Source organism: Chiloscyllium plagiosum, unplaced genomic scaffold (genome assembly GCF_037043375.1).
Source record: "Chiloscyllium plagiosum isolate Xiang-an unplaced genomic scaffold, Cpla_swu_hap1 HiC_scaffold_48, whole genome shotgun sequence".
Taxonomy (NCBI): domain Eukaryota; kingdom Metazoa; phylum Chordata; class Chondrichthyes; order Orectolobiformes; family Hemiscylliidae; genus Chiloscyllium; species Chiloscyllium plagiosum.
In genome coordinates this window covers 1,478,125-1,505,746 of record NW_028270186.1, presented here as the reverse complement: position 1 = coordinate 1,505,746, position 27,622 = coordinate 1,478,125, and the positions used below count along the sequence as shown (strand labels likewise).

General features: G+C 49.7%; 1 protein-coding gene across 3 annotated transcripts; it reads right to left on the bottom strand.

Moving 5' to 3' along the window:
• Positions 1-84: 84 nt before the first annotated feature.
• plpbp (pyridoxal phosphate binding protein) lies at positions 85-25,935 on the bottom strand. Of its 3 annotated transcripts, XR_015754936.1 has the most exons (9): positions 25,811-25,935; positions 21,296-21,403; positions 18,733-18,768; positions 15,210-15,285; positions 11,766-11,900; positions 7,399-7,541; positions 2,971-3,069; positions 1,453-1,667; positions 86-831 (listed from the first exon to the last, which is right to left on the bottom strand). XR_015754936.1 is itself a non-coding variant. In XM_043681181.2 (8 exons), the coding sequence occupies exons 1-8, from the start codon at positions 25,901-25,903 to the stop codon at positions 1,521-1,523; spliced, it is 837 nt and encodes a 278-aa protein (XP_043537116.2). In that variant the 5' UTR covers positions 25,904-25,935; the 3' UTR covers positions 91-1,520. The 3 variants fall into 3 exon arrangements, 2 of the variants coding, with proteins under 2 accessions (XP_043537117.2, XP_043537116.2); XM_043681181.2 differs by having other exon boundaries at positions 91-1,667; XM_043681182.2 differs by lacking the exon at positions 2,971-3,069 and having other exon boundaries at positions 85-1,667.
• Between the last annotated feature and the right edge of the window lie 1,687 nt (positions 25,936-27,622).

Below are 27,622 nucleotides of genomic sequence, written 5' to 3'. Positions count from 1 at the left end.
GAGAGAGGGGGGGATGGAGAGACGGGGGGGGAAGGAGAGAGACGGGGCGAAGGAGAGAGACCGGGGGAAGGAGAGAGACGGGGGGGGAAGGAGAGAGACGGGGGGGGAAGGAGAGAGACGGGGGGGGAAGGAGAGAGACGGGGGGGAAGGAGAGAGACGGGGGGAGGGGGGGGGAAAAGAGAGAGAGATGGGTTGAGATTGAGGAAATGCATTTCAGAGGTTCATGCCTGAGGTACCGCTGCCAATACTGGGGCAAAGAGAGTGGGATGGGAAGATGTAACAGGCTAAAATTAGAGGAACATAAGGTTTTTGCAAGAATGTACAGAGGAGTGAGGCAGTGAAAGTCTTTTCAGTTAAGAATGACAATTGTAAAATGGAGACATGGCCAGACTGGTAGCTAACATAGATTGGCACTGGGTGTACAAGACAAGGCCATGCCCAGTTGCGTCTTCACCAACACCACCTTCTTGACCCAGTGTAATCAGGTGGTGCAGGGACCTGAAGGTTACTTCCCCCACAGTGAAGGAGTGGTGGTAGAGGATGAGATGGGAACCTGGAGATTATGGCACCTGCTGACCATGGATGGTCAAAGTTGAGAGTTTGCTCCAAATCACACTCTTCAGTTTCACTGTTCTGACAGAGTGACTGCTTTCACATGCAAAAGGACTAACGCTTCAGAACTATTTTCGGCTGTGACTTTTGCCGATAAGGTCTGCATTTACTCTCCATCTCGAAGTTCCCCTTGAGAGAATGGAGCAGCTGGCTTGGCCATTTCAAGGTGTGGGACTGGACTCATGTGTAGGCATCATTTCAAAGGCAGGTCTCTCTCACCTACAGAACACAGGGAACCAATTCAGTTTATCAGACCATCTGACAGCTTCATCTCCCTCCTCACTGAGATCACCTTCTTATTTGCAGGAATATTGACTTGTACATTTTAAAGCAAACTGAACTCATATTGCCAAACGGAATAAATAGGAAGACTTTATCAGACAACAGTGATTGCAAGTGATTGGCTGAAGAAGCAGAGGTGCCAGGAGCTGGTCTTTTTGTCTTTATTTCAGACATCAGAAAAGGCAGTAGGAGCAGATTCAATGGTGACTTGTGAACAGGAGCTTGTGAAATTTGTGAAAAGGAATAGTTCACAGGGTGATGAGAAAGAGCAGGAAACTAGAATTCATTAGGCAGTGCTTTGAGAACCATCACCAGATGAATGGGCTGAATGGCTTCCATCTGTCCTCAATCAGTTTGTGATTTAATAATTAATAGTGCAAGCCTCTGGTTGTTGTTCCAGTGTCATTATCAGTGTATTACTTTACAAAAGGGTGGGATGGCCAAGACCTTCAGCACTTACACCCGACATGATTCATCAAATATCAATAACAATTTCATTGGAAACCTATCAGTTAAAAACTCTAGGAACTGCTGTTTGAGGCTCAACTGAAAGAGCACCTTCTCAGAGAGACTCCTGTGAAGGGTGGAAAGGGAGCAGGTCCTCTCCCTTCCACCTGGCCTGTCCATCAAGGTGCCTTGGCAGTCACTCTGCCCGCTATTTCCGCTGGCTCTCCTGCCTCCTTTGAGGCCTCGTCGGTGCCCGTCTTGTTGGGGTATGTCCGTTCTCCAAAGATGGTGCTGCCAACCCTCACATTGGTCGCCCCCACTTCGATCTGCCAGTAAAGAAAAACATTGGACAATGTCCTGTGCTCCTCGGTCGATACCCACCTCCCCTTCTCCCACACAGACACACATTCTCCTATCCTGCACCAAACAACTGCCTGTCTACACCTGACAAGTGAGCCAGGCTTGTGCCAGCCCTGCCTGCTCCACTTCAGTGGAGTTGCTCTTAACAAAAACTTTATCAACTGCAGGAAAGTTTATCTTTGAAAGAAAAGGTCCACGTCAGCTCAGGGAATCAGAGTTAGCTGAAACACAGGAGCAGACTGTTCTGACCATTATGACTGACAGGTCCATTCAGTTAGTCCCACAGCAACATCCTTCCCCATCGCACTGCAATTGTCTCCTCACTGAGTTGTTCCTATTGCAACTGCTCCCAAAGGCCTCTCACGCAGCTAATGACAATTCACAGCATAAAACAATTCTCACCATCTCCCCTCTACTAAGTTGGTTGCTCCAGCCAAACTGAAGTAGAGTTCTTTCAGCAGCTGGGAACAAAGGCCAACAACGTACTGAAAGGACAAAGGTGCGAGCAAAGTCAACTCCATATGCAGGTATCGCAGGGCGGTACACCAACAAGAAGATTGTAGGGAGGAGAACACAATGGAGATAGCTCCAGCAGAGTTTCACAACCCTATCGTATTTCAGCATGGTCCACACGTGTCCAAATGACAGATCAACACTGTCAGCTGGTTGGTCTTTAACTCAGGGTCAAAACACCAGCACCTAAGTTAATGTTTGTGGGATCTTCCTGTGCATTTCTTAACTGCCAATTTTCCTTACAACACCACAATGACTACACTTTAGAAGTATTTAATTGGCTGTAAAGCACTTTGAGACGTCAAAGGAAGTATAAAAAATGCAAGCTGGCTTGTTCTTTTAATAGAAGGAGGTCAGGAGTCGGGGGAGGGGACAGAAGAGGAAGGAATCCCAGTCCAGTGTGTGACTGTTGGGAGCGGAAAGGCCACTCCCACACCTAGCTGAGCTGCCCACTGCTGGTCGCTGAGCTTTGCCCCTGGCCTGAGTTCATGGTGAATGACACATGGACAGGCAGCACATTCAGGTAACTGAGTGGCAATGAGGAAACTGAGACCTTTGCCACATTCTGGGCTGTGTCACTGTGGGACACTGCAGGAACTAAGGCGAGTGTGTTGCCTGCTCACCAGATTATCAGTTGTCCCGACACAGAGAGTCTGGAACACATTAGAGTCAAAACCAAAAATATTTATTTGTGCAAGGAAATGAGAGATTAGAAACCCACTGGAGAGGAAATCCAGAACAATTAGAGAGACTTACAGCATGTTCGTAGTCTGTTGACATGCCCATGCTTAGCTCCACTGTTTCCAGAGGCAAGTTTAATTGATCGCACAGCTCCTTACGACGAGTTACCAACACCTGAATTGGCAAAGAAATGAACTTGGGTCAAGAGTTGAATGCAGTGCTCACCATGGTAGCCTCCGTGCTCTTTCCAGAGGCAGATGAGCAAATTGCCTACCCTCTCCACAATGTAGGATCACCCGGGAACAGGCAGCAACAGCCCATCGAGCAGAATCAGTCTGGATTGCAAAACTAGGACTGATGTCTGACCAAGCCCCACCAAATCGAGCACAGGAATGCATCAAAAGACAGGAAGGCTCTGAACAATGTGCATTCTCAAAGATACAAGAAGGCTGGAAGGGAGACAAACTGCAGGAGAGGAACTGAAAGGTGATTAAGCCCCTTAAACTTGACTCAGCAGTTCGGTGAATTCATACCAAATCCCACTCGACTATCAATGCTGTACTTAGGGACCTCCCCGGCTGCTCAGTCTGAAAGCATTTCAATTCAGGAAATTCCCATGTTAGTTTTCCAACAGCCCATGACCCTGACCTTCCCCCCTTCTCTCCACTTCCTTTTTAACTCCTAACCACCTGAGCTGAGTGCTCCCCTCCAAATGCAATACCTTTATCTTTCAGCAATGATGACCAGGCCTTCAGCTGTTCTGGCCCTGACTCACTGCAGTTTGCTGCTGTTTTACAATGTTCCTTCAAACACCCCTGTTTGATCGTCCATTTGTTCACCTATCCCAGGATCTCCACACATGATTGTCTGGCAGCTACTGTTGCTAAGCCTCTTGGGACATTTCCCTCTACCAGTACAATGATTTGGAGATGCCAGTGCTGGACTGGGATGCACCAAGTTAATCACCTGATGAAGGAGCAGCGCTCCGAAAGCTAGTGCTTCCAATTAAACCTGTTGGACTATAACCTGGTGTTGTGTGATTTTTAACTTTGTCTATCAGAACAAGATGTTAATGCACAGGAAGAACTGCTCCCTCAACGTGGATCAGCATTCAATCCACTTCCTTAGACAGTCACTCCTGTCACAGTAGCAGCAATGTTCATCATCTACAAGATGCACTGCATCAACTCAGCCAACTGACTTAGAAAACACCTTCCAAAATCCACAACCTCTACCACCCAAGGCGGCCAATGCCCCTACAGTGGGTACACAGAAATCCTCCTCCAAGCCACACTCAGTATCCTGATGTGGAAATAAATGACTGTTCCTTCAGTGTTGCTGGGTCAAAATCCTGGAACGCCCTCCCTCATGGTACTGTGGATCTACCTACATACCAAGAACTGCAGTGGGTCACGAACGCACTTGCCAAGCTCAGGGTGAGCTTGGCAAGTGGATACAGAATTCTGTAAATGGCAGGAGACAGAGTGGTGGTGAAAGGTTGCTTTTTGGACTGGAGGCATGTGACCAGCGGTATTCCATTGGGTCCTCTTTTATTTGTCATTTATACAAATAACTTGCCTGAGAATACAGAAGGGATGGTTAGTAAGTTTGCATGTAACTCCAGAATTGGTGGCATTGTATTCAGAGTGGAAGATTACAAAGGGATCGTGATGAAATGGGTCCATGAGCTGAGAAACGGCAGATGAGAGTTCAATCAGGATAAATGCAAGGTATTACATTTTGGTACAACAAACAAGGATAGAGCTCATACAATTAATGGGAGGGACTTGGGTATTATTGTAGAACAGAGGGACATAATTATTTGAAGTTGTGTGACATATTGACAGGGTGGGTAAAAAGATGTCTAGCAAGCTTGCTTTTTGCTCAGTCCTGTGAATATAGGAGTTGGGAAATCATATTGAGGTTGTACAGGCCTTTGGTGAGGCCTCCTCACTGTGGAATACTGTGTCCAGCTCTGGTCGCCTGGTAATAAGGAGGATATTGTTAAGCTGGAGAAGGTTCAGAAAAGATTTCCCAGGATATTGCCAGGTACGGAAGGTTTGAGGAACAAAGAAAGAGTAGACAGGCAGGGAATTTTTTTCACTGGAGCATAGGAGGTTGCGAGGTGACCTCAAAGAAGTTTATAAGATAATGAGGGGAGTAGAGAGAGTTAATGGGACTTGTCTTTTCCTGAGGATGGGTGAATTCAAAACTAGGAGACCCATTTTTAAGGTGAAAAGAGAAGGATTTAATTTTTTACACAGAGGGTGGTTTACATTTGGAATGAACTTAAGCAAGTGGTGAATGTGGGTATAAATACAACATTTCGAAGACATTTGGAGAAGTACATGAATAGGAAAGATTTGGAGGGATATGAGCCAGTAGCAGACAGGCGGGATGAGTTTATGTTGGGATGATGTACAGCATGGACTGGTTGGACCGAAGGGTCTGTTTCCGTGCTGTTCAACTCTGTAAATACTGGTCTAGCTGGAGGTAACCACATTCCATGTGTAAATAAAACAAAAAAGACAGCTCACCAGTGCCCTCTCCAGGGCACTTGGGGACAGACAAAATCGGTGAAAGGAGTTACTAACGCTCACATCCCAGAACCAAAAGTATTAAAAGAAGCCTGTTCCAACAGTGAATTAGATCATGGCTGATCATTATCTCAACTCCATTCACTTGCCCGGATTTCATATTACTTGATACCTGCCAACAAAAACATGAATGGGTTGGCTGATGGCCTCAGGATAATGAGAAAGAATCAGGCCAGTGTCGTGCTAAGGAGCACAAAATTGTAATGACGACATAATCTGTGCGTGCAGCTGAAGCTTAGTCAAAATCACCACCAAACCAAGTCGATGCACTTTACACATATCAAAACGTGGGTCAGTAAATCAGAACCCATGGAAGCCAATGATTTAAAAAAACATACCTAACAGACCTACTGGGCTGTGTTCATTCACTCCTAAGATTTGGGTGTCAGAGGATGTGCCTGTCCATCCCCAGTTGCCCTGAGGATAGTTGAGTCACCATACCACATTGCTGTAAGTCTGAAGTCACATGTCAGTCGATCAGGTGAGGACAGTAGACTTCCTTCCCTGAAGAACACTTGTGAACTCCCTGGGCTTTTACGACATTGTGAATTTTTTTTTTCTCAACAGCAGACAATTGGGGATCAGAACACTTCAGCTTTTTAAAAACCAAATCAGAAATGTGATAATCTACAGGTGGCTTGTTTTTAACAAATTGAACAATACTGCACCAGATGATTCATGGCTGTTTTGGGTTGGGCGCAAACAACTGTGTTTCAATTAAACCGTACAAAGGAGGAATGAGAGTAGGCCACTCCGCCCTTCGAGCCTGCTGTACCATTCACCAAGGTCAAGGCTGATCTGATGTTAACCTCAACTTGACATTCCTGCATATCCCCGTGAGCCTTCCAGCCCCTCGGTCATGAACAATCCACCAACCTCCACCTGAATTACAATTAAGGATCCCTTTTGATGAAGGGAATTGCAAATCCTTGCAACCCTCAGGGAAAAAAGGTTTCCTCACTTCTGTTTTCAATAGGCCACCCTTATTTTTAAATAATATTAAGAGAAGCAGTTAATCTGGCAGTGAGCCCCCATTGTGACCCTCTGCCTGAGGACAAGACAGCAGATGAAACAAAGGTCAATGCTGGGAGAGGCACCTGGTTCAAGAAGGCAAACTTTCAGGAGGAACTGACAACTCACAAGGCCCAGAGGCTCAGTACTGATCAGCTAACTCCACCGCGATGTGTTCTCATCTTTAGCTTCTACAGCTTGACAGCTGAAAGGCATCTCTACTCTGGAGCAATCGCAGTTACAAACACAGAGACACGAGATTGCTGAGTCTGATCTGCCCTTGTGACATGTCCTGACAAAAGGTGATGCACCTCCATGTTTAGCTCCTTCTCTCTGCGCTAATTCACCTGTGGATTATGCTCCAGCATTTTTAGCTTTTATTGTGTGGAAGCAGGAGTTTCTACACAACTCAAGGTGGTTTATTCAATTTGCGCTTGAGGCAAAGTGGTTATAGCATTCCACAAGCTATCCAAATATCATAGTGGAATTCCTGTCGCAACAGCCTGACAACCTCAAGTCCAATTCAAAAGGAACACAAATTTAAAACCTGAAACATTTTCTACAATACTGAGGGAGCACAGCACTGCCAAAGGAATTCAGACAAATTCCCCCAACAGCCTATTCTAGAAGCTGGATCTCAAAAGTACTTGAACACTTTGTGAACAGCAGCAGCAAAGTTCTCCCTACTGCCCTGGGCCAATTTTATTGCTCAACCAACAGCACAGACACTCCTTCTCCAGTCATTAGTGGGATCCTGCAGTATGTAAATGGACTGTCACCTACCGACACACCATATCGCAACACTTCAGAAATACTCGGTTGAGCATTCGCGTGTTTTGGCATGTCCCAAGTTTATAAAGATATGATAGAAGAACAAGTCTGTATCCGTTTTTACCTGGAAGTCAGGATTGGGCCCCTGACTCAGGTCATAACCATATCTTCCGATAGTCATCAGCCCGACAAATTCTAGGCAGGGGCAGTTGCTGAGGATGTGCCGGACGGTATCCACGGTCTCCTCCACAGAAAGCCCATGCTTGTCTGGGAAAACAAAAAGCAAGTGACAAGCAGACCAAGCACAGGCCAGCTCCCCCATCTGCTCAACAAACCCCCACCCCCAGCCTGCTCTCCTGATTACCCCTGCTTACAACGACACAGGCACCTCAAACAAAATTCCTCATCTTTGTTGCAGAGTTCCTCCAGAACCTCTCCTGCAATCTTCTTCACTCACAGTGTTCCTCCATTCTGTCCCTTTCCACCACCTCATCATCGACAGCAATTGCTTCACAGTCCCTCCCTAAACTTCTGTCTCACAGCTTTGCTTCCTTCCTTGAAGACACAGAAAACATGCCTGATCGAGCCCGCGATCACACATTATTAACATCTCTTCGAGTACAGTGATTTCAAGTTGTGTTTGATGCTGCTGGTGGGGTTTTGTTTTAAAACACAATTAAGATGCCGCAAAAATGCCAGCCAGCTGAGCTCCCAGTCCTCTGGCCTAGCCTGACCCCCTCCTCCCCATTCCCTGCATCTGTGCTTGTCCAGTTATTGAAGAGAAGTACAGCTTTGTGGAGGTCCCTGGAGTCCACAGGTCGAAAGGAAAACCATGAACTCGTCCAGACACCTGCAGTCTCCTTATCCCCCAACTGCAAAGGCACCAAAACCTGACGCTGCCCTGAAGAACTGTTTCCAAAACTAACCTTCACAAACTCAAGGCTCAATTATATTTCCTGCATTTCCTTTGCAAATATTCCTGACCTACAATTACACATTGATCAGGAACCCAGATGACCATAAACTCTGCTGAAATTCAGTGTGAAGCAATTCAGAACAAACAGGGAGACTGCAACAGCACCTTCAACTCCAGAGTCAACAACAGGAAGCACCTTGTCAACACCCATTCCCAACCTTGCTCCAGCACTCTCACTTACCCATCACTTTCCCCTTTGAGAAACCCCTGCATTGTTCCTCCTATATGGTCTGAGTGACAATGAAGCATGATAGTCACCTCCTGCTTCCAACCCTCTCTCAGTCCAATGGTCCTGGCTTCAAAACCCTCTCCAGAGATTTGAAGATCAAGACTCCAGCTGACTCTATCACTCCACAACTCACTAACTGCCGCCGTGTCACACAGATCACCTTTCAGATGAGATATTTAGCAAAGTTCTCCTCTGTTCATGCGCTGCACTCTTCGAAGATTTCTCCTGCTTCCCTGGCTTCGACTCATCCCTCGTGCAACACCACATCCTCCTTCAATTAGTCCCCACTTCATGTTGACTCCCTTCACATTGTTCTTATTAAACAGAGTCAATATATTCACTTCACACTGCCAGCCAAATTTCAGTATCCCTGCACCACAACCAGCCTTTCTCCTTTGGAAACCCCCAAACTTTTCCACTCTTGTCCTCAATCTCTTTCCCATTGCCATCCTTGGCTTCAGGGCCAGCCCCACCTTGCTCCAGAGTATTGGTCCTCTGTGGCCTTGCCTCCTGTTCTCTCCTTTCACCTCCAGGGTCTGTTCAGCTTCTCCCATCTTCCCCCTCTCCCTGACATTCTGGATTCACCCTCATGGGCTGAGCACCATCCTATGGCTGATGTTGGTTACTGCAGGTAGCCCAGATATTTGCAATGACCAGTATCTGCCACTAGATGGGGCTTGGCCAAGCTGAATGCACTCTATTTACAAGAACGTATGAGAGAGGGAGGGAGAGGAAGATAGACGCCACAGGTGAGAGGAGAGAACAGAATCCCTACAGTATGGAAGCAGGCCATTTGGCCCATCGAGTCCACACCAATCTTCTGAAGAGCATCCCACCCAGAACCTACTCCCCATAACCAATCCCTATATTTGCCACAGCTAACCCACCTTCCTGCACATCCCTCAACACTTTGGGCAATTTAGCATGGCCAATCCACCTCAACTGCAAGTCTCTGGACTGTGGGAGGAAACCCCCGCAGACATGGGGAGAATGTCTAAACTCCACACAGAGAGTTGCCAGAGGGTGGAATCGAACCTGGGTTCCTGGCGCCGTGAGATCATAGTGCTGACCACTGAGCCACTGTACCATCCTAGGTCAGCTCTGCTTTCCTGTCTGTACCCACCCGCCCCAGATCCACAACGCTTTCATCCCTTTTATTCAAGAATTTGTTTAATTCAATTTTAAAGGTATGAATAACCACATGTCAACCTCGCATCCCTCCCAGAAGCAGGAGACAAGCCTGTCTAACCGGTCTTCGTAAAACAAGCCCAGCAAGCAGACAAGTCAGCACTGTCTGCACTACTTCTCATGCTATTACAATGAATCAGCTCAAACACAGCCACCAGGATCCAGGAACAGACACAGTAGGTACTTTTTTGGGGGGGCGGGGGGGGGGGGTTGGTGTCCGTGACTACCTGGTCAGGTCAAGGCCCCCCCCCACCCCAACAACCCACCTTCCCCTCCTGGCACCTTCCCCTGTCACCGCTGAAATTGCAAAACCTGCGCCCACACCTCCTCTCTCACCTCTATCCAAGGCCCTATAGGAGCCTTCCACATCCATCAAAGTTTTACCTGCACATCCACTAATATCATTTATTGTATCCGTTGCTCCCAATGCGGTCTCTTCTCTACATTGGGGAGACTGGGCGCCTCCTAGCAGAGCGCTTTAGGGAACATCTCCGGGACACCCGCACCAATCAACCACACCGCCCTGTGGCCCAACATTTCAACTCCCTGTCCCACTCTGCCGAGGACATGGAGGTCCTGGGCCTCCTTCACCGCCGCTCCCTCACCACCAGACGCCTGGAGGAAGAACGCCTCATCTTCCACCTCGGAACACTTCAACCCCAGGGCATCAATGTGGACTTCACCAGGTTCCTCATTTCCCCTTCCCCCACCTCACCCCAGGTCCAACCTTCCAGCTCAGCACTGTCCTCATGACCTGTCCTACCTGCCTATCTTCTCTTCCACCCTCCTCCCTGACCTATCACCTTCTCCCCATCCCCATTCACCTATTGTACTCTTTGCTACCTCCTCCCCAGCCCCATCCCCCCATTTATCTCTCCACCCTGGAGGCTCTCTGCCTCTATTCTTGATGAAGGGCTTTTGCCTGAAACATCGATTTTCCTGCTCCTTGGGATGCTGTCTGGCCTGCTGTGCTTTTCCAGCACCACTCACTTTTGCCTGTCAGATCCAATTAGGCCCAGGGAGGGATTCGGAAGGTGATTCCCACACAAACTGGATTCACTGCACCGCAATATGGTACATCTGACCTGCAAAGTTCATCAGGAAACCCAAAAACTGGAATAGGACCTCAGCAACATGTCCTACAGCTGCATCCAAAACATAGGAGAAGGTGAGGTCTGCAGATGCCGGAGAGTCAGTTTAGTCTTTCTGCAGTCCATACAGGATAAGATGGTTGCATGGGCAGGTGCTTAGGAAGGAGACATGGCTGAATAACATGGCATATTCTCACCTTGCAGTGAACACTCTCAATCGCTTCAGAACACCTCCATCAGATCCAACTTCACATAATGAGGCAGTGCATTCCAGACATTAGTCATTCAGTGCCCAAAACTGTTTTTCCTCATATCACTTTTCAGTCTTCAATCCATGCCTTCTCACTCTTGGTCCCTTCACGACTGGTGGGTCCAGTTCCTCACTCTCTACTCTGCTCATCACTTTCAATTCCACTAGTAAATCTCCTCCTATTTTGTCCAATGAAAACAGCTCCAGCTTCTCCAGAAACAAAAACAGAAATGGCTGGAAAAGCTCAGCAGATCTGGAAGCATCTGTACAGCGAATTCAGAGTTAACATTTCAGATTGATTGACCCTTCTTCACAATGCTGATTTATAGCATCTGCAGTTTGTTTTGGTTTTTACTCCTAACTTGTGGTAGTCCTCACCTCAGGAACCATTCACAGGAACCTCTTTGCCACTGTCTTCACTGTGCTCCCATCCTTTGCAAAGAGCCACACCCAAAACTGAACACATGACTTCAGCTGAGATCAAACAAGCATCTTATACAAGTTCCACATCACCTCCTTGCTGGTGTCCTCTCTGTCCCCGTTAATAAAGCCTGTGGTACAATATACTTGATGAATTGCTCTCAAACTGTTCTGCCACCTTCAAAAGAGTTCTGCACAAACAGTCAACCACAAGCTAACACAACATGGCCAAACCTTGGAACACTGACATCAAGATTTCAACAGCAAACTGGCAGAGAAAGAACTCTCACCCCATTACAGGGACATTCAAACCCTGTCCCTGGGACCCTGTACTTACTGTCTTCCTCACTGGTGTTGACTTGGACCATCACCTTCAACCTCTGAGCTGCTTGCTTCTTCTGCCAGGATTGGTTGACTTTATCAGCAAGTTTGATGGAGTCAATGGTCTCAATCATGAACAGGTTGGGAGCCCCTGTCAAGGGAGGTTCACAAAGATAAAAAAGGTATCTGTCAACAGACTGAAGTTTGGAAAGAGAGACTCCTGTACGTGAGTACAATCCCCCATGAGTGACCAATACAACACTGTTAGGAACAAACTGCTTTCACAAATACTGCATCAGATTGCTAACCAAGAGCCTGCTTGTGTTTGAGTTCCCACCACCTGATTTATGTGAACTGAAGCAAGAGTTCACTGCTGCATCCAAGAGCTTCAGTCTCAGAGGCGATCAGCTATGATGGTGTGGGGAGATAGAACATAGAACAGTACAGGCCCTTTGGCCCTCGATGTTGTGCTGACCTTTTATCCTACTCTAAGATCAACCTAACCCACATACCTTTCATTTTCCATCTTTCCTTCAGTGAAGCGACCAGAACTGAACACAATATTCCAGGTGTGGTCTAACCAGAGCTCTATAGAGTTGCAGCAGAACCTCGCGGCTCTTAAACTCAGTCCCCCTGATAATGAAAGCCAATACCTTCTTAACAACCCTATCAACTTGGGTGGCAACTTTGAGGGATCTATGGACAGGGACCCAAGGTCCCACTGTTCCTCCACACTGTCACGAGTCCCGCCTTTAACCCTGTATTCTGCATTCAAATTTGACCTTCCAAACTGAATCACTTCACATGTTTCCAGGTTGAACTCTATCTGCCACTTCTCAGCCCAGTTCTGCATCCTGGCAATGTCCCGTTGCAACCTCCAACAGCCTTCCACACTACCCACCACTCCACCAATCTTCGTGTCATTGGCAAACTTATTGTTCCTCATCCAAGCCATGTATACAAATCACAAAGAGCAGAGGTCCCAGTCCTGTTGAACACCACTGGTCACCGAGCTCCAGGATGAATACTCCCCATGTACTACCACCCTCTGTCTTCTACGGGGGAGCCTATTCTATATCCAGACAGCCAGGTTTCCTTTACTCCTTACTTTCTACATGAGCCCACCACGGGGAACCTGATCAAACACCTTGCTAAAAACCATATACACCACATCCACTGCTCTACCTTCATCAATGCATTTTGTCACATCATCAAAGAATTCACTAAGGTCTGTGAGGCATGACCTGCCCCTCACAAAGCCATGCTGACCAAAGCTAATCAAACTATAGTTTTCCAAGTAATCATAAATCCTGTCTCTCAGAATCCTCTCCAATAATTTGCCTACCACAGGCATAAGACTGATTAGTCTGTAATTCCCAGGATTATATCTATTCCCTTTCTAGAAGGAGGGAATAATATTTGCCAGCCTCCAATCATCTGGTGCTACTCCAGTGGACAGTGAGGATGTAAAGTTCATGGCTAAAGTGCAGCAATCTCTTCCCTTGTGTCCTGTCATAACCTTGGATATATCCTGTCTGGCCCACGGGGCTTATCCATCCTCATGTTTTTCCTAACTTTCCAGCACATCCTCCTTAACATTAATCTGTTCAAGCATGTCAGCCTGTTTCACGCTGTCCTCACACATGACAAGGTCCCCCTCAACAGTGAATATTGAACCACATACTCATTAAGAACCTCCTTTACCTTCTCTAACTCAAGGCACAAGTTCCTTCTACTACCTCTGATCGGCCCGACCCTCACTCTGGCCATCCTCTTGTTCCTCACATAAGTGTAGAAGGCCTTGGGGTTTTCCTTAATCCTACCTGCTAAAGTTTTTTCATGCCCCCTTCTCGCTCTCCACTCTTCAGTTCCTTTCTGACTACCTTGTAACAGTCCAGAGCCCTGTCTGATCCTTTCCTCCTCAGCCTTAAGTAGGCTTCCTTCTTCCTCCTGACGAGATGTTCCATATCTCTTGTCACCCAAGTATCCTTCACCCTACCATCCCTTCCTTGCCTCAGTGGGATAAACCTATCCAGCAGTTGCAGCAAGTGCTCCCGAATCAACCTCCACATTTCTCTCGTGCATTTCCCTGAGAATGTCTGTTCCCAATTTATGCTCCACTGTTCCTGCCTAATAGCATTGTAATTCCCCCACCACAATTAAATACTTTCCCATACTGTCTTCTCCTATGCCTCTCCATGACTATAGTAAGGGTCAGGGAGTTGTGATCACTATCACTGAAATGCTCTCTCACCGAGAGATCTGACACCTGACCTGGTTTGTTGTCAAGCACCAAATCCAATAATGGCCTCCCCTCTCGTCGGCCTACCTACATATTGAGTCAGGAGCCCTTCCTAGACACACCTGACAAGAACTGCTCCATCCAAAGTATTTGAACTAAGGAGGTTCCAATCGATATTAGGAAAGTGGGACATAACAACAACCCTGTTATTTCTGCACCTTTCCAAAATCTGCCTCCCGATCTGCTCCTCCATGTCTCTGTTGCTATTGAGGATTTATAGAAAACTCCCAGGAAAGTGACAGCGCCTTTCCTGTTTCTGACTCCCACCCATACTGACTCTGTAGACAAACCCTCCTCGACGACCTCCCTTTCTGCAGTTGTGAAACTATCGCTGATTAGCAATGCCACACCCCCACCTCTTTTACCTCCCTCCCTATTCCTTTTGAAACATCTCAATCCTGGAACATCCAACAACCATTCCTGCCCCCTGTAATATCCAAGTCTCTATAATGGCCAACACATCGTAGTTCCAAGTACTGATCCATGCTCTAAGTTCCTCCTCCTTATTCCTGACATTTTTTGCGTTAAAAGTGACGTACTTCAACCCATCACACTGACTGCAACTTTGCCCAATCACCTGTCTAGCCTTCTTCACAGATTCTCTGCCCCCTGTATCTGCCTGTTCACCAGCTACCCCATCCTCTGATCCCTAGCTCTGGTTCCCACCCCCTCTGCCAAACTAGTTTAAACCCTCCCGCAGAGCTCTCGCAAACCTTCTGCCTCGGATATTGGTGCCCCTCCAGTTCGGGTGCAACCCGTCCTCCTTGTAAAGGTCCCACCTTCCCCAGAAGGTATCCCAATGATGCACGTGTCTGAAGCCTCCCTCCTACACCAACTCTGCAGACTCGTGTTCGTCTCCACTCACTCTCAATTCCTAAGCCATAAAGTGACAGTTCAAATCCCACCCTGAGACCTTGGTGTGTAACCAAGGTTATACTCCTGATGTACTCAGGGAGTGCTGCAATCCCAAATGCTGAAGAGACATTCAAGTCCACAGCTCATCTGTCCTGTCAGGAGACATAAACAATCTCATAGCCACCACTATCTACTCCTCAACCAATGCATGTAAAACCAGCAGCCAGTCATCAGAAGAGAGCTACCATAAATCCCCAACTCCGCAGTGAGTAAGACACACGGCCATGCCGTCTGCAGCATTACCTATCAACTTGTTGACATTGTTTTTTTGCAGGTGTCCGATAAAATGCCACTTGATGTCGGGGCACACAGAGAGAATCTGCAACCAGGGAGAAACTGAGTCAGTTAGATGATCAGGCCGAACCAACGGGTTCATGCATCATGTCAGCATTTCAAGAAACACCATCAATTCCCCCATGAAGAAATAGAGCAACAGATGCACATCAATACTGTTCACAGCAATGTCATCTACATAGGCATGTCTGCACACACCCATCCCATTCGGACAATTACACTTTTTTGTCAGCTGACAAATCCTCAAAAATGCCTTTCTGAATGCTGTGAGAGAGGATCTTCAGCAGACAAACTGCTGTGATTCAATCCAGCACGCTTCCAGCAGCCCCTGAAGAACAGTTGGGGGTGAAGATGAAATTATCTTGTAGTGACACAGATGGACAATCTGTTGAAGCACAAACTCTTGCTGAATTCAGATGAATGCCAGATTGGTTAGGCACACAACTTGCCATGGAGATCAGGCCATTTGGAGACAAGAGCAAGAAAACTTCCAGGAGATGAACCCACCGTCCATGGTAAATCAGAATATTAAAAATGGTATCAAGGCAAGTGTAAAACCGTACAATTGTGCATACATTTGGCAGGTCAGAAACTGATCAGGATACACAAAAAGCAAAGGATGACCCAACAATAAATACAAGGAAAAGCTCAAATATGAGAGAAAGCTAGACAAAAATATAAAAACAGATAGTAAGAGTTTCTATACATATTTGAAAGAGAAAAGAGTTAACAGACTGAGTGTTGGTCCTATAGTGTGTGATTAGAGAATTATTAGGGAAAAATAAGGTAACAGCAAATAAATTGAACAGGAATTTACATCAGTCTTAACTCTAGAAGTTAGAAGTAATATCCCAGAAACAGTGATAAAACAGGAGATGGATCGAAGGGAGGGACCCAGGAAAATCACACTCACTAGAGAACGGGCACTGAGTAAACTGCTGCAGCTGTGGGCTATCTGGAGCTAGGGTCCTGGTGGACATCATACTCAGATGTTGAAAGAAGTGGCCAGTGAAATAGTCGATATGTTATTTTACATTTCCCAAAACTCCATTGATTTGGTAGACAGCAAATTTAACTTGTTTTGAATAGAGGGAGACAGAACGCAGGAATCTACAGGCCTGTTAGCCTAATATCTGTCATCAAGAAAATGCCAGAAGCTTTTTTATATAAGTTAGAACAGGGCATGTGGAAGCAAGTAGGCAAATATCTAGCATATGGATTACCATGTGGGAAAATGTGAAATGGCCCATTTGAGCATAAATAATAAAAAAGAGGTATATAATTAACTGGTGAGGGATTGCAGAGATCGGAGATGCAGACAGATCTGGGTGTCCTTATGCATGAATTGCAGAGGGTTATTATCCAGGTACAGAAAGCTAACATATTCTCACCATTTACTGGGGGAGGGGAATTGAATGCAGGGGCAGGGAGGATAAGCTTTAGGGAGGACAAAGTGAGGACTGCAGATGCTGGAGATCAGAGTCGACAGTGTGGTGCTGGAAAAGCACAGCAGGTCAGGCAGCATCCGAGGAGCAGGAGAATCGATGTTTTGGGCATAAGCCCTTCATCAGTAATGAGGCTTGTGGGCTGGGGGGGTAGAGAGATAAATGGGAAGGGGGGTGCTTAGGGGAGGATAGCTGAGTGTGCGATAGGTAGACAGAGGTGGGGTAATGGTGATAGGTTGGAGAAGAGGGTGGAGTGGATAGGTAGGAAGGAAGGTGGACAGGTAGGACAAGGGTGGTGCCGAGTTGGAAGATTGTATCTGGAATAAGGTGGGCGAGGGGAATTGAGGAAACTGGTGAAATTCACATTAATCCCGTGTGGTTGGAGGGTCCCAAGGTGGAAGACGAGGTGTTCTTCCTCCAGGCGTCAGGAGGAGGCCCAGCATCTGCATATCTTTGGCAAAATGGGAATGGGTGTGGGAGTGAAAGTGTTAGGCCACGGGACGGTGGAGTTGCTTCGTGCGTGTGTGATACGTTTCAGTCATAAGAGCTAAAGTTGCCACAGACTTACCAGATCATCGGGCTGCTCCCTCACTACAGAGAGAGAGAGAGAGAGAGAGATAGATAGAAAGAAAGAGAGACAACTGGTGGTGGTTTCACCTGAGGGCTACACACCTCATGCAAGGGGAGAGGTTGAGAAGGAGAGGCCTTCATGGTAAACTCAGCCAGGGCAGGAATTGAACCCATTGCTGTTTGCAAGACAAACCAGCTACCAATTCAAGCGATTCCCAATTTATAATCAGTTCAACAGGGCATTGGTGAGACCATATCTAGGGTACTGTGGCCCGTATTGATCAGCTGACTTCAGTAAGGATATACCTTGGAAGCAGTTCAGAGAAGATTTACGTAAAATGGACCAATCGTCATTTGAGAAAATGTTGGACAAGCAAAGCTTCCATCTGCAGAACTTGAGAAAACTAAGAGGCAACTTGATTGAAACAAAATTCCAAAGGGTTTTTACACCGGAGAACGTAAGCCTCGGGGCCACCATTTGTGGGCGGCACAGTGGCACAGTGGTTAGCACTGCTATCTCACAGCGCCAGAGACCCGGCCTGAGACTCCCGCCTCAGGCGACTGACTGTGTAGAGTTTGCACATTATCCCCGTGTCTGCGTGGGTTTCCTCCGGGTGCTCCGGTTTCCTCCCACAGTCCAAAGATGTGCAGGGTCAGGTGAATTGGCCATGCTAAATTGTCCATAGTGTTAGGTAAGGGGTAAATGTAGGGGTATGGGTGGGTTGCGCTTCAGCGGGTCGGTGTGGACTTGTTGGGCCGAAGGGCCTGTTTCCACACTGTAAAGTAATCTAATCTAATCTAATCTAAAATCAGGAATGTCTATTTGGAACAGGAGAAAATGCCTTTCTCTTCAAGGGTTGGATCTGGAGAGAAGGGAGAGGTGAGGAAATGTTACTCACGATAGATGAAACAAGGCAACTTGGTGTGGTCAGCAAGGTGACCCAGTTCGATGTAACCCGATGTTATCTCAAGGGGACCCAGGGCTTGGCACAGTGTAAAGAGAGACCGGCGCAGTCACAAAATGGCCCAGACACCTGGTGGTGGCAGAGTCATGTTTGAGCCAGTGCAGTACCCAGTGGTGGTGGTGACTGCATTGACAAGGCCAGCAAGGACTCAGTGCTGAGGGTGTCGGTGGAGATGAGATGGCCCTGAAGAGTGGGTAACTTCCATTCCTCTGGCAGTGGGGCATCGAGGAGGACTCGTGCCTGATCACCAGACTCATGGCCCATGGCAAACTAATTAACAAGAAGAACTGTCAAGGTGAACATTTTTTCTTCATTTCTTTATCCTGCTGCCTTTCTATTCCAGGGTTTGGTTTTATTTTCTGAGCTTTAGGATGGCACTGGAGAGTAGCAACACTACACAACACTTTTCTCTGCATTTTGTGATAAAATACACATGGCAATGAATAAATCACATCAGATCACTCAAAGCCTGGAAAACAGCAGTTACCGTACCTGACTGTCAGCGGCTTTCTCCACCAGCTCTTGGACCTGTGAGTGAGAACAGAGAGATATCTCAAAAATGTCAGAAACCCAACATCAGTCAGGATTAACCAGTCGATTGAAAACCCATCTTCCACCTTAAACATTGGCTCTCATTCCCACACAAGGCCAGAAACAGAAGGTGCATTGCAACTGCACACAGTAGCACACCAAGCGAATTAGGGCTGGGATACCTTTGGGCAGTTCTTGTATAACGTCAGCAGATCCCAATCTAGTGAAACACAAAACCTTTCATTTGTTTTTGCCCACATACCAACAGCACAGCAAGAGCCACAAAAACTGCCGTCACCATCTTCTCAAGGGACAACATGGAGACAGGGTGAGGTAATGGCCAAGTGGCACTATCGCTAGACTATTAATCTGGAAAGTCAGTTTATGTCCTGGGGACCTGGGTTCAAATCCTGCCACAGCAGACGGGTATTTGAATTCAACTTTAAAATAAAATCTGGTATTAAGAATCTCCGTTAACCATACAACAACTGTCAATTGTCAGAAAACCCCATGTGTCTCAGTAAATCTGCCATCCTCAACTGATCTGCCTGACATGTGACTCCAGACCCAAGCAAAGTGGTTCATTTTCAACTGCCCTCTGAAATGGCCAAGCAAGCGACACACTTTCATCCATCACTACCAAGTCTCACCAAAGAAATGAAACCAAATGGATGACCTGGTACTGACTGAGGTACAGAAAAAAGGCAACAGCGGGAAGAAGCCTGTCGAGCCTGCAGACACCTGGTGGCTTCTGCCAAAACTGGGAGAGCGGTCTCACAGACTAATCAAGCATGAGCCTGACACAGCCACCATCGGCATCCTTGGATATGTCCTGTCTCACCAGCAGGACACACCCAGGAGAGGTGGCAGCACACTGGGATACAGTGTAAGGAGGCAGCTGTTCTGGGAGTCCTCAACGTTGACGCTGGACACCATGCAGTCTCACTGCTTCAGGTTAAACATGGGCAAGAAAACCACATACCATCCTCCCTCAGCTGATCAATCATTACTGCTCCATGTTGACCAACATTTAGAGGAACCACTGAGGACGAGATAGGAGTACAAAATGTACTCTGGATGGGGCATTTCATTGTCCATCACAAAGAGTCGCTCAGCAGTAGTACTACTGAACAAGCTGGTTGGGTGCTAAAGGACACAGCTGCTAGACTGGGTCTGAGGCAGCTGGTGAAGGAACCAACAAGGAGGGAAGACATCAATCTTCTCAACCTGCTGGCTGCAGATACATCTGTCCATGACAGGATCAGTAAGAGGGACCACCGCACAGTCCTTGTGAATATCGAGTCCCAACTTCACATTAAGAATACCCTCCATTGTTTTGTCTGGCAGTATCACCATGCTAAATGGGACAGACTTCAAACAGATCCAGCAACTGGAGACTGGGCATCCATTAGGTACTGTAGGTGTTCAACAGCAGCAAAACTGTACTCCAGCACAATCTGTAACCTCATGGCCTGGCTTATTCCCCCCCCCACCCCTCAATTATTACCATCAAGGCAGGGAATTAACCCTGGTTCAATGGGCATGCGAGGAGCAGCATCAGGCAGACCTGAAAATCAGGTGTCAACCTGTTGAAGCTACCAAACAGGACTACTTGTGCATCAAATAGCATAAGCAGCAAGTGATAGACAGAGCTAAGCAATCCCACAACCAACGGATCAGATCTCAGCTCTGCAGTCTTGCCACATCCAGTTGTGAATGGTGGTGGACCATTAAACAGAAATATCCACATCCTCAGTGACAGAAGACCCCAGTATGTCAGTGCAAAAGATAAGGCAGAAGCATTTGCGAAACTCTTCAGCAAGAAGGGCCATCTAGATGATCCATCTCAACTTCCTCCAATGGCTCTCAGCATCATCAATGTCACTCTTCAGCCAATTCAATTCACTCCATGTGATATCATAGAATCCCTACAATGGAAACAGGCCCTTCAGCCCAACAAGTCCATACTGACCCTCCAAAGAGTAACCCACCTAGACCCATTCCCCGATCCTATTTCTTTACATTTACCCCTGACTAATGCAACTCACCTAAACATCCCTGTGCACTATGTCCCTGTCCGTGTCCCTCACAGATGAGTCCTGACAATATTCCAGCAATATTGTGCTCCAGAACCTGCCATTTCCCTAACCCAGCTGTTGCCATCCAGTTTCAACACTGACATCTGCCTAACAACATGGAGAATTACAGCAACTTGACAAACCCAGGAGTGTTCCAGTGCACACAATTGAATAAGTCATCGAATAGGATGCTTCACCTCCACAAGAGAAGAGGAATTTAGCAGGCGCACCTGACAGTGTTACACTCCAGCAGTGGTGTGCTGCAGTTTCCGAAGAGCTGGAGATGTACCTCCCCCTTCGGGTGGTCCCTTAGAGGAAACAGTCAAATGTAAATTCCATCGGCAAATGTTTGGTCAAAGAGGTGTGTCACCAGCTCCAATGCCTGTCACTCTCCTAATGGGGACAGGGGAACGGGAAGGAAGGGGATGAAGCCACCAGTTACTCACATAGTTTTCCCCAAAATGCCGTTGGCCGTGACAGTAAGCTTCTATCATGAGGGCCGCTGGTTTGGTCTTTCCAACAGCCACCAGGCGCGGCGTGACATCAGGGAGAGCCTAGGGACAGAGAGAGACACAGACATGGTCAGAGACACGGGGATATGGATGGGGACATGGACGGGGACAGGGTCAGGGTCAGGCTCGGGGTCAGGGTCAGGGTCGGAGTCAGGGTCGGGGTCAGGGTCGGAGCCTGGGTCAGGGTCAGGGTCAGAGTCAGGGTCAGAGTCAGGGTCAGAGTCAGGGTCAGAGTTAGTGTCGGGGTCAGAGTCAGATTCAGGGTCGGAGTCAGGGTCAGAGTTAGTGTCGGGGTCAGAGTCAGATTCAGGGTCGGGGTCAGGGTCGGGGTCAGGGTCAGAGTCAGGGTCAGAGTCAGGGTCAGAGTTAGTGTCGGGGTCAGAGTCAGATTCAGGGTCGGGGTCAGGGTCAGGGTCAGGGTCAGGGTCAGGGTTAGTGTCGGGGTCAGAGTCAGATTCAGGGTCGGAGTCAGGGTCGGAGTCAGGGTCAGAGTCAGGGTCAGAGTCAGGGTCAGAGTCAGGGTCAGAGTTAGCGTCGGGGTCAGAGTCAGATTCAGGGTCGGGGTCAGAGTCAGATTCAGGGTCAGGGTCAGAGTCAGGGTCAGAGTCAGGGTCAGGGTCAGGGTCAGAGTTAGTGTCGGGGTCAGAGTCAGATTCGGGGTCAGGGTCGGGGTTGGGGTCAGAGTCAGATTCAGGGTCGGAGTCAGGGTCGGAGTCAGGGTCGGAGTCAGGGTCGGAGTCAGGGTCGGAGTCAGGGTCAGAGTCAGGGTCAGAGTCAGGGTCAGAGTCAGGGTCAGAGTTAGCGTCGGGGTCAGAGTCAGATTCAGGGTCAGGGTCAGAGTCAGGGTCAGAGTCAGGGTTGGGTCAGGGTCAGGGTCAGAGTTAGTGTCGGGGTCAGAGTCAGATTCAGGGTCGGGGTCAGGGTCGGAGTCAGGGTCAGATTCAGGGTCAGATTCAGGGTCGGAGTCAGGGTCGGAGTCAGGGTCGGAGTCAGGGTCGGAGTCAGGGTCAGAGTTAGTGTCGGGGTCAGAGTCAGATTCAGGGTCGGAGTCAGGGTCGGAGTCAGGGTCGGAGTCAGGGTCGGAGTCAGGGTCGGAGTTAGTGTCGGGGTCAGAGTCAGATTCAGGGTCGGAGTCAGGGTCGGAGTCAGGGTCGGAGTCAGGGTCGGAGTCAGGGTCGGAGTCAGGGTCAGAGTCAGGGTCGGAGTCAGGGTCGGAGTCAGGGTCGAAGTCAGGGTCAGAGTTAGTGTCGGGGTCAGGGTCAGGGTCAGAGTCAGGGTCAGAGTCAGGGTCAGAGTTAGTGTCGGGGTCAGAGTCAGATTCAGGGTCAGGGTCAGAGTCAGATTCAGGGTCAGGGTCAGAGTCAGGTTCAGAGTCAGGGTCAGAGTCAGGGTCAGAGTTAGTGTCGGGGTCGGAGTCAGGGTCGGAGTCAGGGTCGGAGTCAGGGTCGGAGTCAGGGTCAGAGTCAGGGTCAGAGTCAGGGTCAGAGTCAGGGTCAGAGTCAGGGTCAGAGTCAGTGTCGGGGTTAGAGTCAGATTCAGGGTCGGGGTCAGAGTCAGATTCAGGGTCGGGGTCAGGGTCGGAGTCAGGGTCGGAGTCAGGGTCAGAGTCAGGGTCGGAGTCAGGGTCGGAGTCAGGGTCGGAGTCAGGGTCGGAGTCAGGGTCGGAGTCAGGGTCGGAGTCAGGGTCAGAGTCAGGGTCAGAGTCAGGGTCAGAGTCAGTGTCGGGGTTAGAGTCAGATTCAGGGTCGGGGTCAGAGTCAGATTCAGGGTCGGGGTCAGGGTCGGAGTCAGGGTCGGAGTCAGGGTCAGAGTCAGGGTCGGAGTCAGGGTCGGAGTCAGGGTCGGAGTCAGGGTCGGAGTCAGGGTCGGAGTCAGGGTCGGAGTCAGGGTCGGAGTCAGGGTCAGAGTCAGAGTCAGTGTCGGGGTTAGAGTCAGATTCAGGGTCGGGGTCAGAGTCAGATTCAGGGTCGGAGTCAGGGTCGGAGTCAGGGTCGGAGTCAGGGTCGGAGTCAGAGTCAGTGTCGGGGTTAGAGTCAGATTCAGGGTCGGGGTCAGAGTCAGATTCAGGGTCGGGGTCAGGGTCGGAGTCAGGGTCGGAGTCAGGGTCGGAGTCAGGGTCAGAGTCAGGGTCGGAGTCAGGGTCGGAGTCAGGGTCGGAGTCAGGGTCGGAGTCAGGGTCGGAGTCAGGGTCAGAGTCAGTGTCGGGGTTAGAGTCAGATTCAGGGTCGGGGTCAGAGTCAGATTCAGGGTCGGGGTCAGGGTCGGAGTCAGGGTCGGAGTCAGGGTCGGAGTCAGGGTCGGAGTCAGGGTCAGGGTCAGGGTCGGAGTCAGGGTCGAAGTCAGGGTCAGAGTTAGTGTCGGGGTCAGAGTCAGGGTCAGAGTCAGGGTCAGAGTTAGTGTCGGGGTCAGAGTCAGATTCAGGGTCGGGGTCAGAGTCAGATTCAGGGTCAGGGTCAGAGTCAGGGTCAGAGTCAGGGTCAGAGTCAGGGTCAGAGTCAGGGTCAGAGTCAGGGTCAGGGTCAGGGTCAGGGTCAGGGTCAGAGTTAGTGTCGGGGTCAGAGTCAGATTCAGGGTCGGGGTCAGAGTCAGATTCAGGGTCAGGGTCAGAGTCAGGGTCAGAGTCAGGGTCAGAGTCAGGGTCAGAGTCAGGGTCAGAGTCAGAGTCGGAGTCAGGGTCGGAGTCAGGGTCGGAGTCAGGGTCGGAGTCAGGGTCGGAGTCAGGGTCGGAGTCAGGGTCAGGGTCAGAGTCAGGGTCAGAGTTAGTGTCGGGGTCAGAGTCAGATTCAGGGTCGGAGTCAGGGTCGGAGTCAGGGTCGGAGTCAGGGTCGGAGTCAGGGTCGGAGTCAGGGTCAGAGTCAGGGTCAGAGTTAGTGTCGGGGTCAGAGTCAGATTCAGGGTCGGAGTCAGGGTCGGAGTCAGGGTCAGAGTCAGGGTCGGAGTCAGGGTCGGAGTCAGGGTCGGAGTCAGGGTCGGAGTCAGGGTCGGAGTCAGGGTCGGAGTCAGGGTCGGAGTCAGGGTCGGAGTTATTGTCGGGGTCAGGGTCAGGGTCGGAGTCAGGGTCAGAGTCAGGGTCAGAGTCAGGGTCAGAGTCAGGGTCAGAGTTAGTGTCGGGGTCAGAGTTAGTGTCGGGGTCAGAGTTAGTGTCGGGGTCAGGGTCAGGGTCAGAGTCAGGGTCAGAGTCAGGGTCGGAGTCAGGGTCGGAGTCAGGGTCGGAGTCAGGGTCGGAGTCAGGGTCGGAGTCAGGGTCGGAGTCAGGGTCAGAGTCAGGGTCAGAGTTAGTGTCGGGGTTAGAGTCAGATTCAGGGTCGGGGTCAGAGTCAGATTCAGGGTCGGGGTCAGGGTCGGAGTCAGGGTCGGAGTCAGGGTCAGAGTCAGGGTCGGAGTCAGGGTCGGAGTCAGGGTCGGAGTCAGGGTCGGAGTCAGGGTCGGAGTCAGGGTCAGAGTCAGGGTCAGAGTCAGGGTCGGAGTCAGGGTCGGAGTCAGGGTCGAAGTCAGGGTCAGAGTTAGTGTCGGGGTCAGGGTCAGGGTCGGAGTCAGGGTCAGAGTCAGGGTCAGAGTCAGGGTCAGAGTTAGTGTCGGGGTCAGAGTCAGATTCAGGGTCGGGGTCAGAGTCAGATTCAGGGTCAGGGTCAGAGTCAGGGTCAGAGTCAGGGTCAGAGTCAGGGTCAGAGTCAGGGTCAGAGTCAGGGTCAGAGTCAGGGTCAGAGTTAGTGTCGGGGTCAGAGTCAGATTCAGGGTCGGGGTCAGAGTCAGATTCAGGGTCAGGGTCAGAGTCAGAGTCAGGGTCGGAGTCAGGGTCGGAGTCAGGGTCGGAGTCAGGGTCGGAGTCAGGGTCGGAGTCAGGGTCGGAGTCAGGGTCGGAGTCAGGGTCAGAGTTAGTGTCGGGGTCAGGGTCAGGGTCGGAGTCAGGGTCGGGGTCAGGGTCGGGGTCAGGGTCGGGGTCAGGGTCAGAGTTAGTGTCGGGGTCAGAATCAGATTCAGGGTCAGAGTCAGGGTCGGAGTCAGGGTCGGAGTCAGGGTCGGGGTCAGGGTCAGAGTTAGTGTCGGGGTCAGGGTCAGATTCAGGGTCAGAGTCAGGGGTCGGGGTCAGAGTCAGGGGTCGGGGTCAGAGTCAGGGGTCGGGGTCAGAGTCAGGGGTCGGGGGTCGGGGGTCGGGGTCAGGGGTCGGGGTCAGGGGTCGGGGTCAGGGGTCGGGGTCAGGGTCCTCCCCCACCCCCGGGGCCGGTCTCGTTAGGGGAAGCAAGAGGCCATTCTGCCCCTCGAGCCCAGTCTATAAGCCCTCGGGGCTGTGATCCGGGATTGAGTGGATCCCATTCCCTGATTACCTACTTCCGGGGGATTCCCGGGAGAACATTCCAGAAGCTCGCGCCCGCCCCCAGACCCGGGCCCGGGCCCTATCTATTTATCACCATTGACTGACTGGTTTATTTAACATTGCCGCCCCCTCACCGCTGATCTCCTCGATGTCGCCATCTTGATGTTTTCAGTGACGGCCCGGAGCCGGAGACCGACATCAACCGCCATCACGGCCCGACCAATCATCTCGCTGATTCAGTCCGACCAATCATCTCGCTGATTCAGTCCGACCAATCATCGCGCTTCTTCAGTCCGACCAATCATCGCTCGCCTTCAGTCTGACCAATCATCGTGCTGCTTCAGTCCGACCAATCATCGCGCTCCTTCAGCCGGACCAATCATCGCGTTCATTCAGTCCGACCAATCACCGCGCTCCTTCAGTCCGACCAATCATCGTGCTTCTTTAGTCCGACCAATCATCGCTCGCCTTCAGTCTAACCAATCAGCGCTCTCCTTCAGTCTAACCAATCATCGCGCTCCTTCAGTCCGACCAATCAACGTGCTCCCTCAAACCGACTAATCAGTGAGCTCTCAGTTCAACCAATCAGCAACCTTACTCTGACCAATCAGCGAGCTTCTTCAATCTGACAATTCACCGAACTCCCGCATAGACAAATCACACCCTGCGCTAAAACCAACCAACCGCAGACCTCGATCCTCGAACCAATCACAGCGCAGCATTGCAGACCAATCCCCGAATGCCCCAGAGCTCCCCCCAGGCGATCCAATCACTGTTGAGCCTTTGACAGTTCAATCAGAACTCCCTAGTCTGGTGGGCGGGGAATCCTGAGTGATTGACAGTCGTGGATCACCACTAACTTCTCAAAGTTAAATATCACCCAACATCATGTGTACCTTCTCCCAGCCCCCGGGACAGGGGGGATAAATGTCATGGTGCACATGTGCCAGGAGTGAATTGAATCAAAAAGTGGTTGGGGTAAACCAAGGCCTTACAGCTGAGTTAGCCTCATATCTACAGTCAGTGAATAACAAGTGCTTATAATTTCAGGATCTGCAAACTTAGGACACTGTAGGGAACCTGTGTGGGCCATGACTGACAAACCTCAGGGAATCCTTGGAGAGGCAGTGAATAGTTAGTGTACCTGCACTTTCAGAATGCAGGTGTTAAAATTGTTCCTGGCTCAAATGCAAGCTTGTCGATTCAAATGCAAACTTTTGACTTGAGATTAGATTCCCTCCAGTACAGAAACAGGCCCTTTGGCACAAATAAGTTCACACCGACCCTTCGAAGAGTAACCCACCTGGACTCATTCCCCGGTCCAATGCACATAATACTTGACTTGGTTTAGAAATTAGGTAAAAACAATGACTGCAGATGCTGGAAACCAGATTCTAGGTTAGAGTGGTGCTGGAAGAGCACAGCAGTTCAGGCAGCATCCGAGGAGCAGGAAAATCGACGTTTCGGGCAAAAGCCCTTCATCAGGAATAAAGGCAGAGAGCCTGAAGCATGGAGAGATAAGCTAGAGGAGGGTGGGGGTGGGGATAGAGTAGCATAGAGTACAATGGGTGAGTGGGGGAGGGGATGAAGGTGATAGGTCAGGGAGGAGAGGGTGGAGTGGATAGGTGAAAAAGGAGATAGGCAGGTCAGACAAGTCCGGACAAGTCAAGGGGACAGTGCTGAGCTGGAAGTTTGAAACTAGGATGAGGTGGGGGAAGGGGAAATGAGGAAACTGTTGAAGTCCACATTGATGCCCTGGGGTTGAAGTGTTCCGAGGCGGAAGATGAGGCGTTATTCCTCCAGGCATCTGGTGGTGAGGGAGCGGCGGTGGAGGAGGCCCAGCACCTCCATGTCCTCGGCAGAGTGGGAGGGGGAGTTGAAATGTTGGGCCACGGGGCGGTTTGGTTGATTGGTGCAGGTGTCCCGGAGATCTTCCCTAAAGTGCT

Coding starts and splice junctions, on each gene's coding strand:
- plpbp (XM_043681181.2), bottom strand. CDS start 25,903: ATGATTGGTCGGGCCGTGATGGCGGTTGATGTCGGTCTCCGGCTCCGG. Junction 21,404..25,810: donor CGACATCGAGGAGATCAGCG/GTGAGGGGGCGG, acceptor CTCTGTCCCTAG/GCTCTCCCTGATGTCACGCC. Junction 3,070..7,398: donor GGCCCAATCCTGACTTCCAG/GTAAAAACGGAT, acceptor TTGCCAATTCAG/GTGTTGGTAACTCGTCGTAA.